The sequence below is a fragment of the Orbicella faveolata genome, unplaced genomic scaffold (assembly GCF_042242905.1).
Source record: "Orbicella faveolata isolate gen_17 unplaced genomic scaffold, um_ofav_v1 contig_13, whole genome shotgun sequence".
In the NCBI taxonomy this organism is placed as follows: Eukaryota; Metazoa; Cnidaria; class Anthozoa; order Scleractinia; family Merulinidae; genus Orbicella; species Orbicella faveolata.
In genome coordinates this window covers 12,987,501-13,004,836 of record NW_028301540.1, presented here as the reverse complement: position 1 = coordinate 13,004,836, position 17,336 = coordinate 12,987,501, and the positions used below count along the sequence as shown (strand labels likewise).

The following is a 17,336-nucleotide window of genomic DNA, read 5'->3' as shown; positions in this document are numbered from 1 at the left end:
CGTGTTATAGAGCATTAATTGAATGCAATTAACATTTTAAATATGCTTTTAGTAATGTCATACTAATGTTGTACTGTAACTGTCTCGATTCTTTGGAGTCGAGACAGTCGAGACAGTTGCACATTCTTGTAAATATGCTGAAATTCGAGCTTAAATAAAGTTTATGTATGTATGTATGTATGTATGTATGTATGTATGTATGTATGTATGTATGTATGTATGTATGTATGTATGTATGTATGTATGTATGTATGTATGTATGTATGTATGTATGTATGTACCCGGACGTGCAAGTGGGTCAAAAGAAGAAAAAAAACGCTCGTTAGCACTATTCTGGATTTGCTTGGCGACGGATTTTCTCGCTCTATGTGAAATAACCAGCCTCCTATTTGTCAAGTCAAGAATTGAGAAGCACTCCTCAGAATATGTAATTAACGGCATCTCTGGTGATATTTAGTTAAACAAATGCAGTTATTTTAATATTTACTGTGTTGAATTTAAGCCCCATTCTTAAGCGTCAAGACCGAAAGGCACAATTTGGTATAGGCAACAGTGTAGAGGTCAGTTCTGCATCGCCAAATATTAATGCGAGACATTTGTATAACTACGCGTACTGGAAACGCGATTCGATGCACTCAAAAGTCTAGAAGAATTTCCCGGGGCAAAGCCGTGTAACAGTAAAGGAAAATCTTAGAGAGAAACGCCTCATGAAAGGAAAAACAAATAAAATTTTGAGATTTCCTCTACATGCAACGATATACGTGAACCAGTATTCAATGTTGTCGCGTAGAGTTAACGCTTTAAACACGAAGGCGCACTATAAATGGGAATAAGCTCCTCCCCCCTAATTTTGAATTCCCCCCAAAAAAATCAAGATGGCGGACGATGAAGAGAACAACAACAAACGCTTAGTATTTGTTATAATCGACAAAACCAATAAAACTTTACCAGAAACGGTCAGAAAATATCATTGTAATTACTTTTCTGTAAGTTTTTTTTTTGTTTCGATTCCAAAATATCTCCTCGATTCGTAAGAAAAAACTTTCAGTTCTTGCGGTCAAATTTAACGTTAAGCCAACCGATAAGCTCCTCGATTAAAGATTCGTCCAATAAAATAGTCATCTGTGAAGTACTAAGTAAAGACAGCAGACACTTTAATTCACTTACAGCTTACCTTTCGTGTATTCAAATCGCAATCCATTTTGAATTTGACCCACGATAATAAATTGTATACCCAAGATCTGGATGTCATGAATTTCCTTTTGGGTATGTGAATCCCACACAGACGGTCTCTTACTAATGAATAACAAAAGTCTTTCTTAAATGTATTCCAGGTTCCTTCTGATAGATCCGACAGTAAAAGTAAGTGAAGTGAAACTTTATTTAAACACCGGGTCCGCTTTCGTGATAATGCTAGTAACATATGAAGAATAGAAAACTTGGTCAAGGTCCTTAAAGAGTTTCACTCCTAAATATTTATTTTGTTTAGGGTGTTTATTTATGGTGCATTTCTCCTTTGCGCGGGACCTCCTCCGATTTTTTTCTCTTTGAACTCATCGAAGAACGCCTTCTGATTATTGACTTCATCACGGAACCTAGGAAGCTTAAGCCCGATCGTCCACACTACACTGGAGAAATTTAAAAACGCAACAATCACCGGTCGTCTTATATTTTTGTTTGAAGAGATCTCGACCAGGGAAATCGCGTGGTTCTCCTAATCCTATCGTGTTCGAAAAGGTCCGTTTTTAAATGTTTTCCTTCCACACGAAAACTCAAAGCCGGCGTTTTCAAATTCCTTCGGTCTGAAGAGCGTTTTTGGAAAGCTCCGTTTTCGTGACGGATTACTCTGGACCGTAAGCCTAACCGTAGAAATAAAGCTGTATGCGTTTTTAAATTCCTCCGGCGTAGTGAGGACGGAGTCTGGAGCAAACCACGACGTCAATGAGCACCACCAAAAAAAAAGTTTAATGAGCAAAACAAAGGCTGTATAAGCGTGTTCAGTAAAGCCTTGTACATTTCATAGTCGTCCTCTGCAAAACAACAACGCAAAATGACTGCGAACGCGAACGATGAGTCGAACTGTTAATTTTTCGTAATTCCATTTAGAATTGAGTGCTGTCATTACATATTTAGCCTGAGCGAGGTTTTACAGCCATAGGCATCCTGGACATTCAGAGGCGTTGTCCTCGGCGTCACCGTCGTCATTGTTTAGATTCCTATATATATTTGCATCTCGGATGCTGGAAGGTCGATACACTTGTTTAACGACTGGGTTCTGTCATCCTAAGTGGCTGCTTTGTGATTTGCTCATGTTTTATCTCAAGACCAGTCGAACGAAGATGAGAGCATCGTGTACTGAGAAACCGTAAAATATCACATAAATTGCAGCTCTTGGCTAAGGTTCTTTTTAATTCAGCGATTAAGTTGTCGAGCGTTCACAGGACGAAATATCAAGAATCCGTAAACGGAAACGTGGCAGAAATATGTGAAACCGTTGCAGAAGCACCACACTTAACACGCGTTTCCGCTGTCGCTTTGTTGACGTTTACTCGCGTTTCCGTTGCTGCGGTCACAGCGGAACCGTACCACTTTTTTACATGTTTCCGTCAGGTTTCAGTTGAAGGAAACGAGTGTTTCCGCAAGCGTAACTTCATGTTAACATAAGCGGAAACACATGGTAACGTTCCGGAAATCTGGAGTTTTTATGTTTCCGTCGACGTAATCAGACTTAAACGTTCACGAAAAAACAAGGTTACGTTCTGGAGATTTCCGTCTCTTGTACTGATCAGGAATACAGTAATGTTACAACACCTTATTATCTAATGTCCTCTCTATTATCTGTCAAGTGGTCGCTCATGGGAGTTAAAAACCCAAAGAAAATTTCAAACTTTTAGCTCTAACAGTGGTCGCGGTCGCTTACTCATCTGGAGGCAAATTCAGCGAGATCGTTTCAGATGCTTTGTACAAGTGTTCAAGGGCTTTAAATCTTATATATTTTTAAAAAATTGCATTCTTCCTGAACGTCGTCATTTTTCAGCCTATCGACCATATGCTAACGAGGCAAAAAATTCGACCCAATTTGCGTAAGCGACCACCTAAGCTTGAAATTTTTTCGCGTACGGGAGGTTCGACTGTATCTTCAATGATTAGTAGCGATCGCATGAAACTATATAAAAGGAATAAAAAGGAAATTTTCCACCGCCTTTACTTCATATCCTTTATAGCAGCTCATAGTTTTCCTTGAGCTTTGCGCGCTCTTGGAAAACTGGTTGCTTCTCGTCGGAACAGATGTCCGCAGACAAATATCCGAGCATATTTATACTGAGAGATATCCCGATATTTTTTTTTACAGATTCCTCTTCAAGCAACTGCTCTTGGTAAAATAAACGAAACAAGCGCTCTTCTACGATACTTTTTAATCTTCTTCTACGAAAAGGCATCTCAGCTGGGATGGGGTGAGTTTGGATTTTCTTGACGTCCTAATTCACTGTAGCCCAACAAACCTTAACGCCGCTATCTCTCTTGGAGAAGAGCTAATTAATTTATTTCTAAAGGACCTAATTGACAACCAAACACAACATGAATTTTTATTTAGCTGCTTTGGTCATATAACGCGTAATTTTCAGACAAGCTCTCTTCTCCATGAAGCTGCTCTACGCGGAAGCGTGCATCAATTACAACGACTTCTACAGAACCGACGCTGTGTCGATGTTCAAACATTCTTCAGTGAGACGGACGAAAGAGGTAAAACACCACTGATGTGGGCTTCCCTGAATAACAGTGTTGATGTTATAAAGTTTCTGTTGTCCAATGGAGTGGATCTTTATGCGAGGGACTTCTCCGGACAAACGCCGTTTCTCCACGCTTGTCGAGGTAACACGCGAGAGGTTCTCGAGTTTCTGGCGAGGAGATGAGCTCGTATTCATGATATTGACAACGACGGCCAACGTGGTGTGCATCATGCGACGCGGTGTAACTCGCGCGAGGTACTCGAGCTGCTGTTTCAAGAACTACAAACAGATATCCATATTAAAGACTGGAAAAACCGATTTCCGATTCATCACGCTGCGGCGACAGGCAGGAGTGAGAACGTTCTGTTTCTACTTCAGAACCGTAGCTGCTTAAATTCGAAGACACGAGTCATAAGAGATAGAGGGTTTGATGAGTTGGGAAATAATCACGGTGGAATAACACCTGTACATTACGCCGCGCAAAATGGTTATGTTAATATTGTGAGACTTCTCGAACAACATGGCCCGACATTGATGCTGTTACGGATTGTGGGCGTTCCGTGTTCATGTTAGCCGCGGAAAATGGCCATAAAGATGTCTTAGTTTACTGCATAAACGAGAGTTCATTACGTACGCCAAGAGAAAAACGCGTTGAATCATCCAATCGCGCGAGTTCGTATAAAAATCAAGTGACTAGGATAAATGAATATGATGTAAATCACAGTTCAGAAACGTTCAGCGCATAATCTTTAGGAGGCTTCGTTGTTTTCAGAAGATCCTGAAAACATTATTTGTCGTTAAGGGAAATGTTAACAAAATTTCCTGAAGCACGCTAGTTCGGTCAGTGCCAAACAACAACAACAACAACAAGGAATACAACAACATTCCCTTTGAAGCCAAATGTGGGTTGGTAAAGATGGCTGGACATCGACCGAGTTTTCTTTTGCAAGTTTAAGGGGCACTGTTTCGCCTGACACATCGTGTTGGAACATAAACTCGCCTTATTATCTTGCAATAGAAAGAAAAAATAAACAAAGAGCAAAATGGCCAAAGCAATGAAATAATCGATTAAAAAGAAAACAAAAAGTGAACGAAAGATTAAAAAAAACAAAAAAATCTTCACATTTGCGTTGCTGGGATGTTTCTTTGGAAGATAATAAAAAATGCGCGTAAGGCTGCTTTAGTGGCCCACTGGGCAAAATCTTAGTTCGTCACAGAATGTGGTTCAAGTACAACAACAGCTTTATTTGTACTCAATATTTATACATAAGTTAAACTGATAAGCGAAAAATTAAAAAGTATCGTTTGCTCAAAATAACCATTAGGCTGGAAATACAGGGCAGTTGTCAATAGCAACGTAGTCGTTAGCTACAAGGCTCTCATGATTGGAAGTGTTACACAATTATCTGGTCAAGTTTTTACATTTTTTTCAGTCCGTACCAGGATCAATTTAATTATTTATTTAAACGTGGTTATGTCTGCAAAGATCCCACTAAACGCTTAGTGAGGTCCAACAATTCCTGGAGTACAATGGAAAAGTTAGAATGCATACTCTGGACAAACTAGTAGAAACACAAATCATTTTTTTAACAAAGCATACTTTGTTTCTTAAAGGAATTAATTTGTTTTCAGTCGGTTACATTATGTACAATGAAAATTTTAGTATGGCCTCAGATTTTTTTTCATTCATTCAATGATGTCGGGAATGCTAACTGGTCGCTCGTGATATTCAAACGACTCATTCGAAAAAGCTGTAACGTTTACCATGGGTTCCAAAGAGTTATGAACACCCATCTCATTCATAATCAACTCAAATTTCCCTTCCTGTTCGGCCTCTCTGGAATATGCTTGGACTATACTGTCCAAGCGTTGGAATAGATCTTTCTTGGTCGCCTGTAATCTTCTCAGTTGAGACTTAGTGACATCCTCTGCGAAACGTACTTTCTTTCCCTTCTCATTAAGATGGCAGCGAAGCTCATTCCTTGCATGCTTCGGATATACAATAATATTACTGCCTTGATCAAAGAAGGACATTTTCTTCGAGTTGTTTTGCTTCGCATTTCCTAATGCTTTTTTCCTGATGCTTGACCGGGCTAACGTTTCCTCGAGTTTCCGTTGGTGTAAAATATTACTTAGCTTATCATAAAATTGATGGCGTTGGTTTGTTTTCTTCCAGCTACATTCGTCCACGCTTGGATCGTGAAGTGGGCTTTCCTTTGCAGTGTTCTTTGCTTCTGCAAGTGCGTCGTTCAGTATGACGATGAAGAAGTTCATCGCCAAAATGGTAGTACTCAGCAGAATCATGGCTGCGAAAATTCTTCCGAACATTTTGTTGGTGAGCTCTAACTGATTGACTGGCCTTCCTTTTACTCGACCCAGAGTCAACTCTATTTGGAAAAAACTAGCTTTTAGAAACGATGAATAGCGCTCAAATCCCGCTCCGAAAATGAGAATACCAAAGTGCAAGAAGGCAATAAAAAGAATTAAGAAAATAACATTGAAAGATGCGAGATGTCTCGCACTGTTCCTCAATGTTATGGAAAACACAGCAACGTGTTTATTGAATCTTATCAGGCGCAAGAGTTTCACAGAGATTACAAACAGCAACAAACCAAGAACGACATTATCTACCTCGCGCCAAACCAGAGCGTCTTGGAAACTCACATGACCATACACGTTTTCTTGTAATTTTCTGATAGCCGAAGACACTTTTTCCGATTGTACCACATACATAATAAAAGCTAGCACGGAGAAAAACAACTGACACAGTTCTATCCAGTTCCAGAAGGATTTAAAATACCGGAAACCCCGCTTGTAGAGCTTGTAACCCTCTCGTCCAAGGTACCACAGCACGAAGATGACAAATAAAAGAACACAGATCATATACAACTGTTTAGCGGCGGTCTGAGTGGAGGGCAGAGAGAGAACATCAATTCTCTTGAACGTTGCCGTGTGTCCTGACGCCCCAACTTCGTAGAAATACGTTGCAATAGCTAAAACATTTACTGACGGGTTGAAGGCTGAGAATTCCACAATAACAGCTCTGGTTTGTCTGTCCAGCCAGTCATTAGTTTTTAAATTCTTAATAATGCTAAAACCTGTTGCGTTCTCGTATCCTAAGTCAGCCACGAATCCTCCTCCAGGGTAAAATGAGAATTGTCCCCACTTGGGCACAGTTTCACTCTCCCCCGGATTCTGGTATCGCCAGGGCTTCGGGCAAAGTCGAAGTAGCTCCTCGTGACTCGAAGAGTTGTCGGTGGGCTTCCAGGCCGGTTTACTATAGGGGGTTCTATCTTCATTTTCTAGCCCGTATCCGTCGTAGCACACCGGAAATATTCTCGTCATATAGTCAACTTTACAGGATGCTGAAATGTTTACAAAACCATTATTAGAAAATAGCTGTTCATGTCTTAAAGAAGGCTCTGTTCTACTGCAAAGCGGTTAATCAGGACATACTAGCTAATGCTATAATCAGAATTAACCTACTTTGACAAATTTCCAAGTAGACATAACTCATAGACTGCTTTTATCACACTTCAAGGGTCCAACAACATGTTGAAGGAACAAATACATTTTCTTTTGGACAATTTTAGTTAAAGCAATAGTAAACGCGACAAATCGAATTCAATAATAGTTCTATTATTAGATGTTTTGGTGTGAAGTATTGCTTTATATTTTTACTCGTTGTTTGTATTTTGACTCGCCCTACGGGCTCGTCAAAATACGGCACAACACGTAAAAATATACAGCGATACTACCCACCAAAACATCTGATAAGATATGTTTATAATCCATCAAGTATTTTCACTCGCACGCGACTGGTCTAAACGCGTCAAGCGACTGAATGCTCGTCCCAGTAAAAGCTGGGGAATATCCGAGTGATATTCCCCAATTTTCAAATCCGCGCGTGTTGCGAAAAATATTTGAAGGATAATAGCTTTCATTTGGCCCGAAAATATTCTCCGATATTTGTCCGTGGACAATCAGTCCATTCCTCAAAGCTCACAGTGTTCCTCGAGCTACACTCTCGGAGAACCGTTCGCTTCCCGGAACAGATAATGTCCAACGACAAATATCCGAGGGTATTTCCGCGCCAAATGGAGGCTATTGTTTATCTGTCTTCAGCTCACAGAATAGTGACTGAAGTAGCTCAATCACGGTATTTTAAGTAATTTTGGCCACATGCAAAGTTACCTTTAAATTGAAAGAAACCGGATACTAGTAGCTTATTAAAGTAGAGAAACACCAAAGAGATAATAATAAACAGTAAAGGAACAAGGATGGTAAAGGATGGAAAAGATTGAATGGGATTGCAAAGGACGCACTTAAAATATTTAGGCAAAACTTGTCAAGATGTACAAACCGAGACGTAACTCTTTTAAGACCGCAATGGATTAGCCATTATCTGAGCCTCTGTATGGACTTTCTTCCGGATGCAATTAAAGTGGCGATTATTGCCATTGCAAAACATTGAGCTTTGAGACCAAAACTTACTCGGTTTAACTCTTAGTTGGCGGGCTCGAGCCATCCCAACAAGGATTGAGTGCTTGTCTCCAATGTACACTGTTTGATTCTCTTGTTGACCATTGTACCATCGGCCCGCAAACACACTTGGGATAAAAGCCTCATTTAACCAGCTCCAGAGCTTCTCGTTATCATTAACCTATCATAGAAAAAAGAGAAAGAGAAAATGGACCGGTGAATATATGAATGTTATTGAACTAACGCGAGTTCCATACTGCAGTAATATTTCTCTTGCTCCCTTTTCACCCGCAAGATTATGGACCGAGCCGAAATCGCTTCCATTCCCATGTCTTATGACGCCACTTTCTAAGCACTGAAATAGGTTGGACTCATTCTCAGGGTGCGTTCGAGTGACCTTATTCCAGAATAAAATTATCACTATTAATTCCGCTATTCCAAATAGCCAGTTACTTTTCAACGCTCAATTCAAAACCTCTCTAAAAACATAGAGCGGTTTGCGAATGAATATCGTAAAACCAAACCCAAAGTAATCACTTATAAGCCAGTCGCAAAGGACACAGACCAATAAACCAATCGATAATCGAAGTAAATACATGAAGCTGACGCAAAGCGCGGGAAAACGTGTGCGGGCGAGTCACGATTGGTTATGTTTGACAAAATGGCGCGAGGTTTTTAAGCCAATCGTGTAGCATGATACGACAAAACCAATTTACTTTTCGACGCCCAAGTGAAAACCGCTCTGTTTCAGTTGAATTAATCGAATAACATTTTGCTTTGGTTTAAAACATCACGCCTACTGTTCGTACTCACTGCACATTTTGGTAGAATATGTTGAACAGAGCAATTCAGCAAATCATAGTTAATAGGGGGGAATGGTTATGAAACTCGAAAAAGTTCTTTTTTGTATGGTTTTGCTCTCTTTTTTGGCCTTGACCGTGCACAAAACAAAATAGTTGTTTACTACTGACCGAGGAAATAACCAATAGAAATGTTTTGATTTGGTAACTCATACAGAGTGTATGAACGCAAAACAAAAGATTGTGCACGGTCGTGGACTGTCCAACATAAATTTTGGCATCTTTGTTTGCTCCTTTGATGTTTGCCGGACTTCATAACTATTCCCCTCTATTAACAATGAAGAGATAAAAAAACCAAACGAATCCACATGATAACTCACTTTGGAGTTAACCCAGACTTGTTTCATTGTTGACAATACTTACCTTTTCGAAGTTTGGTAATCCATCCCGGATGGACTTTGTCATGTGATATTGGTAACTATTCCGGTTACCATAACACAAGACCATCACCAGAAAGATGAACAGGACGTAAACGACAAGCTCGAAGTAAAGAAGCGACAAGTTCTTTTTCTTTAGCTGTTGTTTCCTCATGTCTTCCACTTCAGATAGCTTCATTTTCCACAGTCGCTGTTGTGAGGGGCTACTTTTAGCTGCTTTATGGCTTTGGCGTCCTTCAGATCTACTCCTTTTCCATTTGAGAATGGCTGCGAGGAATGTCGCAATGAATAACACTTTCGCAGGTTCTGTAATTGTCACATCCTGCCCCAGTGATATAAGTGCTGAGGCTAGCCACTGCTCGCTGGTGCTCTTTCCCCAAATCAAGCTGTAGAAGATGGTAAACGAAGCAGAAACGACACAAGAACTAAACAAGAAGAACCAGGCCAGGTAGGTAAGCCACTTCGCTTTACGACAACACAGAGTCTCACTTGCTCCTTTCTGAAAAAGGAATACTGTCACAATGTTTATGGGTGCAACGATAAGTGCACTTTTCAAAGTGATAATGATTTGGGCCCACGAGAATTTAAGGGGTCCTACTTGAAGCACTTGCTCAGATTTGCCTTCCAACTTATAGAACATCGCGTTAGCAAACATGGCTGTAAGCAGCACTGACAGGCAGCACGACGCCCGCTGTACTCTTGTAAAGCGGCTTCTCCTCGGCTTCGCTAGAACTGAAAACCAAAGATGGGTTTCAGTCAGACCTCTCCACCAACGTTTTAGCATCTCGTGTCTAAAAGTGCCCTCATTTGGCGCCTGTTCAATGATTCGCTCAATTCGACCGTCTTCTCGCTCCAGAGCAAGCCACTGGCTGCTGGCAAACGTCCAAGCGTGATTCACCTGTTCGTCAAGAACAGCAATTCCTTCTAGAAACCAGGAAGGGCTGTCACCAGAGTTGTCATGACCAATTTGCACTGCCTGAATCGCGCCAAGAGACTGACTAAGATTAAGAACAAAGACATCCGTGTTTCCTCGAGCAAAGAGAAAATTATCCACGCCAGGCTCGTCTAAATTGAGCTGAACAATTCCGCTGCTTCCTTCACTACCGTATATCTCCATGGCAACCTTAGCTGTTGTACCTGAATTTCTCCACACGCCCGTGGAAATGATTATCCGATAGATGTGTGAGCAGCTTGCTGTGGAGGGTAGATGCACTGGCAGACTAGTCTAGAATCAAAGTGGATTTCAATTATTAATGTACTGTGAGATACTAGACCTGAAGTTTTGACGGCTCAAGCTAAGATCATGATAATAACGAATAAACTGGAACCCCGTTAACTGAAAACGGTTACCAACGGGCCATGAAAATTTCACAGCATTAATGGGATCTATTTTAAGTGACCTCTTTGTGAAGGAACTTGTGTTTGATTTGTTAACGGCAGGAGTCAATGACATGATACAGGCCTTTGAATAAATAAGAGAATCGCTCAGTATTTTTTCTTTTGTTTAACCAAACAAAACAAAACAAAACAAAAAAAAGAACAAACAAAAAACAAATGCGTATTTGGTTGGTTGTAGGTTGGGATTTCAGAACGTGACCGTTGGCCGTATTGACAGGGTGGCCGCATGGACGGGGCTTTCTTATGAGAAAATGTACGGGCGCTTTGTCAGGACAAAAAAACAACACGGCCGTAATAACGTGACTGTATTAACAAGGTGACCGTAAGGAGATGTTCCGCTAAATTTAATTTGTTTCTTTATCAACCAATCAATCAACTGTAATTGCCACTTTTTTTTCTTCCATAAATCACTTGATTCTACAATTGTTTATGTACCAGCTCGATCATTTCAGCGGGCGCGTCAGAAAGTTAAAAATTATTTGAAGAAGCATAATCCCTTTTGAAGATATAGAGTTTGGAGCTTTGAATTTCCCTCGATTTGCAAAGACTGAAAATTTTTTCTGGTCTTTTTTCCAGTAGTGTTATGGCTGCATTCGCATCTATCTTGTCTTTTTCAATAAGTTTTTCGCATTTCACTTTATCTTAACGAGTTCTATCCGAATTAATTACATTTTGGATCTTAACAGGGAAAAATTATTTAAATAATAACAAAAAAAAAAACCCCATACGATTGTTTGAAATTAAAAGTTCTATTACTACAAAGTTTGAGCTGCATCGGATTAAAGACCGAAAAGTTTCTCCAAGGGTGCAGCCTCGAGCCCTCTGCTAGCCCGTTGTGCTTAAATTTACAACACCTTTTTTTACAAGCTGCATTTGTATGAATTCCAAACTTGTTGAACTGAAATCGTTGGATTCCAGGGTAGAACCCGGCAAGTTTGTAAAATGTTCAAAACAGCGGATTTTACAGTTGAACCCAACATTAATACTTATAAATCGATATGGTTAAACTTCCTGTAATAAGTCATGTCGTAACTTAGTTTCATATATAGGGCCATAAGGAAGACTACAGGCTTGACTGTAATTATGCACCCTATTGAAATAAATTATCCTCATCAATGCTTACATTTCTGGCCTCCTTTTTATCCGCTTTTCTAACGATAAGCAGCACGACAATATAGCACAGGAGAACTACAGAGATCGTCACAATAACTGCAACGTTTCCAGTTTCTTCGAGATTCTTGAACTCCACGGAGACCTTGTCAAAATCAATGGGATTCGGTTTAATCAAAAGAGCTCCTCCAAATGAAGTCAGATGATTACAGGAACAATTAATAAATCCGTTGTATGTTGCTGATAAAACCTTGTAAAAAATAAACGGAAGAAAAAACGAGATTAAATTAAATCATTTAAAATTCTCCACATTATCATTTGTAGTACGCAGGCTAGCAAAAGCTGATCACGCTGCTTGTAAAACGTCCTTTCACAATTATTTTTTTTCTCTGCCAGTCTGTTAACAATTTCATCATAAAAAGAATTTCACCACAGCCTTGAAATAATCACTTCATTACGGGTTGCAAATCTGTCGTAAACAAGCACTAGAATGCTACAGCCTGCGTCAAATTACATAAACTATTATATGCCCTGAACAGCTGCGGCGGATTACTCTATTATATCAGAATTTCAGAAGTAGAGGCTTCTAAACATCACTAGATTGCAAAACTGAAAATGACAAATGAGACCTGACTGAAGAACGTTTACACCACTCACCCGACAGCCCTCTGTTATCCACTTTTCCCTCTCCTCTGACCAGAAGACACAGCTCCCAAGGGCTACCCTCAGAGTATAGTTTTGATCCGATTTAGAATCGTATACTGGCACCACAGTTAAATTTTTGCCCTTAGGGGAAGTGAGAGGGGGGTCTTTGACCTCGACACATGAACGCTTTTGTCGTCTATTTCCGAAACAAGATCTTTTCGCCCTCTTGTGAGAGTTTGTTCCACTTCTGTTATAGCCTCGCACTCCAAGAAAGTACTTCCCTGGTCGCTTGGCGAGAGTTTCTATTGGACTCGTTAGCTGGGAACATTTAGTTTTGCCATCCTTTCTGCCATGCGCACCTGGTGACCAAACACACTTTTCGCTCTTCGAGACAGTGGCGTTGAGGTCATGCTCTTCGTTGGTTGGCCGCTGACCATATCGTAAGTACACAAACAGATTTGTATTTGCCTCAATAGGCGTGATTTCCAGCATTATCAGGGTATTTTCGTACTCAACATCAATCACGTGAAAACGTAGATTATCATTCTGGGTGAAATACTGCCAATTTTCGAAGGAGACCTTCTGGTTTTGTAATGGTGCAACGATGATGACGTTGTTTGAGAGATTTGATACTTTGATCAGCTTGCGTGTGTCATCTTTTAAGTCCAGAGCTAAGACATCAGAGTTTACTCTTTGCTTAGTACTGTCCCAGGTGTAAGGATTGAATGGAATTGATAGCATCTGCAAAAGGACAAAAACTTTCATCAACTGCCCGGCATTAATAACGTTAAAGAGAAGGTGCCCCAGATGGAGATTAGGGAAGAGATCTATAGCTTCCGAAAAGCAATCAAATTCCGTCGTTACAATACAAAAGAAATGTACCTAGATTTAAAGACCACGTGCTAGGCCATGATGCTACTCAAAAAACGTTTTGTTTAGCGACTATCTAACTGTACGCTTTATTTTCGGTCACGAGCAGAACAGTAAGTTTCTCAGTGTTTCTCGAGATGAAGTCGAGGGAAACATCTCTAACCACACGTTTCAGAAATGTTACGTTTGAAAGGAAAACAAACTTGTTTCCCTCAGGACTATCATCATTTGTTCCTTGATACAATATCCATACCTGAGTGTCCACAAAACTTTCTCCCTGTATTCCGCTGGACTCCAATGCTTTCTTTTCAGCCGGTAAAACAAATCTGGCATTTTTTTCTATAATATTTAATCCTGCAAGTTTATCCGGGCTATGGCGGCCCAAGGTCATGGTCAGTCCTGTCGTCTCAATCGATATCATTTCTTCATCCGGAACTCTTAGTGCCAGCACTGCATCTCCAACTAAGCGAATGATGTTCATGGTTCTCTTGACTAAATGTTCACCCTGAAAAACAAAACAAAACAAAACAAAAACGAAAAAGAGCTGTGTTATAAATCAAACTCCAAATTAATCACATGTGGTCAACCAATCACAAGAAAAGCAACAATTTCCACAATGAATCAATCCAAGCAAAGCCAAAAAACTGAAGTAGATGCCCTAAGCTTGGGAGAACATGTGACTAGCTGCAAAACATATACCAACTGGAAAGGTGGGAAATGCTTGGCACTTGCTTCAGAGCCAAGCAATGAATAAACATGTGTATAGCCAGTGCCAAGTGTGTGAAAATATGTCAGCCAAGTCATCTGTGGGAAAACATGTAACCAGCGCCAAGCACAGGAAAACATGTAAGCTGAGTCATGTGTGGGAAAACATGTAACCAGCGCTAAGCATAGGGAAACATGTAAGCCGAGTCATGTGTGGGAAAACATGTAACCAGTGCCAAGCATAGGAAAACGTGTAAGGCGAGCCATGCGTGGGAAAACATGTAACCAGTGTCAAGCACAGGAAAACATGTAAGCTGAGTCATGTGTGGGAAAACATGTAACCAGCGCTAAGCATAGGGAAACATGTAAGCCGAGTCATGTGTGGGAAAACATGTAACCAGTGCCAAGCATAGGAAAACGTGTACGGCGAGCCATGCGTGGGAAAACATGTAACCAGTGTCAAGCACAGGAAAACATGTAAGCTGAGTCATGTGTGGGAAAACATGTAACCAGTGCCAAGCATAGGAAAACGTGGAAGGCGAGTCATGTGTGGGAAAACATGTAACCAGTGCCAAGCATAGGAAAACATGTAAGCTGAGTCATGTGTGGGAAAACATGTAACCAGTACCAAGCATAGGAAAACGTGGAAGGCGAGCCATGTGTGGGAAAACATGTAACCAGTGCCAAGCACAGGAAAACATGTAAGCTGAGTCATGTGCGGGCAAACATGTAACCAGTGCCAAGCATAGGAAAACGTGGAAGGCGAGTCATGTGTGGGAAAACATGTAACCAGTGCCAAGCATAGGAAAACATGTAAGCTGAGTCATGTGTGGGAAAACATGTAGCCAGTGCCAAGCATGGGAAAAATTTTACCACTGTAACGAGTGTTGTGTAATATTTTTGCAAGTTAGGTAATGTTAAGGAATCAGGATTATCGTCGAAGTTATAGATCAAAGTGTGTCCTTGTCTATTTCAATGAAGAAACAACTGACCGCCCTTAACAATACAAAATGGCAAATATTAACCTTTTCTCGAAGATCAGAACCAACATCTCCTGATGCAATGACTGCTCCTGCCTTCAGCAAGCTGTTAAGACAGGAGCCTAAGTTTTCTGCAGATTTGGTGACCAGCGGTACCTTTGCCACATCTTTAGCTTGAGTAGTGTTCCATAAGAATGATGTCATTGAATCAATAGCAGACAATGAGGATCCCTATCAATAGAAAGCGTCGCCAGCAACAAAATAAGTTCTTATCTGCTTGGCTGAATCTGAGGCAACAATAGTTTATCACGGCTTGCTGTAGCTAAAATGTCAAGAATCGAGGGTAAACTGTTGAGGTTCGAGGGTAAAATGTCGAGGGTAGAGGGTAAAATGTCGAAGGTATAGGGTACAATGTCGAGGGTCCAGGGTAAAATGTCGATGGTCCAGGGTAAAATGTCGAGGGTCCAGGTTAAAATGTCGAGGGTCCAGGGTAAAATGTCGAGGGCCCAGGGTGAAACGCCGAGGGTCCAGGGTAAAATACCGAGAGTCCAGGGTAAAATGTCGAGGGTCCAGGTAAAATTCCTCAGGATGTGAGATTGGAGAAATATTTAGATAAACCAGGAAAGGGGAATCCCCTTTTCTGTTCATCTCCCCTCTCCGCAACCCAGCATCCTCCTTCTATACCCTCAACATTTATTTTGCGTCAGTCACTGAATGAAAATTTGTTTATAAAATCAGTTCGAACTACCCAATATGGTATTCGCTCTCTTCATTACACTGGTACCAACTTCTGGAACTCACTACCTTACTATCAAGCAAATTACTCCATTTTTTAGATTTCGTAAAACTATAAAAAAAAAAAAAAAAAATTGACAGTTATGATAGTAGGACAGATGAATTTTACTCGTTTGTCTCACGATGGAGTCACTTTGAGATGTTGATCGCGACGTTTCGACCGCTATACTGCTAGTCTTCATCAGGTGATGAGGTCGATTGTTTACGTGTCGCTATTTGCAACACCTTGGTTCGCTGCTATTGGTGCATTTCGATCCTCATTATTATTCCGACTTTGTGACGCTGTTTCCTCATAGGTCCACATCGTAATTGGGCGGCTGTTGTGCCTTTTGATTGTAGGTATCCATACTTCAGGAATTTCGGTTCCACTATCTCTATTGATGTTATTTGGATGAAGTCTTATATGGATAGCTTCCTTGACCCTTCTTGTGTACCAGTGAGGGTCACGATCAATAAACGTGACTTTGTCCCAAATGGATAAAATGTCCCGTCTCGTTGGTTTGCTCTGAAAGTGCAGAGGTTTGTGTACGGGACATTTACTCATTTGGGACAAAGTCAAGTTTCAACATCTCAAAGTGACTCCATCATAAGACAAACGTGTGAAATTCATCTGTCCTATATTACACCACAATGAATAATAGACACATCTTTAGTGACAGCTATAATAATATTATTAGTTCTTAAGTTGAAATGTAATTAGTTTTTTTTTTTGTTAGTTAGATCTTGAAGAAATACTTTTAACCTAAATTGTTTATTTTACACTGTATTCCTTCTGCTAAATTTAGTTACTTTGGGGCACCTACTCGATTGGTTCCATAAACTATTTAGGTGTCTCAAACTCCACAGAGTCAACCTTGTATTAAAAATATTTGTCTTCCTTTATCTCCTTTTCTTTCTCTCTTTAACACTTTATTTTTTTAATCACAATTGTAAATTATTTCATTAATGCTATTTAGCATCTTCTATACGTAATTTGTATGATATATTTATATGTATTCTATTCTTTTCCTGACACCTCTGTAAAATTAATCTTTGTGAGAGTTTAAATCAAAATTGAATTGAACTGAATTGAGGTTGCTCACTAGTGACTTGAGAGACACTGTTTCCTGAAGAGCAGACCCTATAATGGAGGAGCTTTGCAAAAGGTCTGGAAGACTTTTCACTTGCATTGAGGTAATCTTTTCAATGATGAAGTCTTGAATCTGCAATTTATAGAAATTGTAGGGAGAACAATGCCAGATGAGTTTCTGTACTGACATTTCTGCAAATTCCAAAAACAAATAATTGTTCAGAATTTGACTTAAAGCATATCTCATGATATGATAATGATAATTAAAAACAATATTATAATTTCAATAAGACCCTTCCCATCATCTTTTGCAG

General features: G+C 40.1%; 1 protein-coding gene across 1 annotated transcript in view; it reads right to left on the bottom strand.

The window, feature by feature from the left end:
• Window positions 1–4,955: 4,955 nt before the first annotated feature.
• The window catches only part of LOC110048819 (polycystin-1-like protein 2), a 23,315-nt gene continuing 10,934 nt past the window's right edge, over window positions 4,956–17,336 (bottom strand). The window contains exons 4-11 of the mRNA XM_089285839.1: window positions 17,036–17,155; window positions 15,204–15,389; window positions 13,727–13,978; window positions 12,616–13,344; window positions 11,972–12,208; window positions 9,437–10,675; window positions 8,226–8,394; window positions 4,956–7,096 (exon numbers count right to left, since the gene is read on the bottom strand). Of these exons, the coding sequence (XP_089141965.1) occupies window positions 5,418–7,096; window positions 8,226–8,394; window positions 9,437–10,675; window positions 11,972–12,208; window positions 12,616–13,344; window positions 13,727–13,978; window positions 15,204–15,389; window positions 17,036–17,155 (4,611 nt within the window). The 3' untranslated portion in view covers window positions 4,956–5,417. The remainder of the gene's footprint in view (window positions 7,097–8,225; window positions 8,395–9,436; window positions 10,676–11,971; window positions 12,209–12,615; window positions 13,345–13,726; window positions 13,979–15,203; window positions 15,390–17,035; window positions 17,156–17,336) is intronic.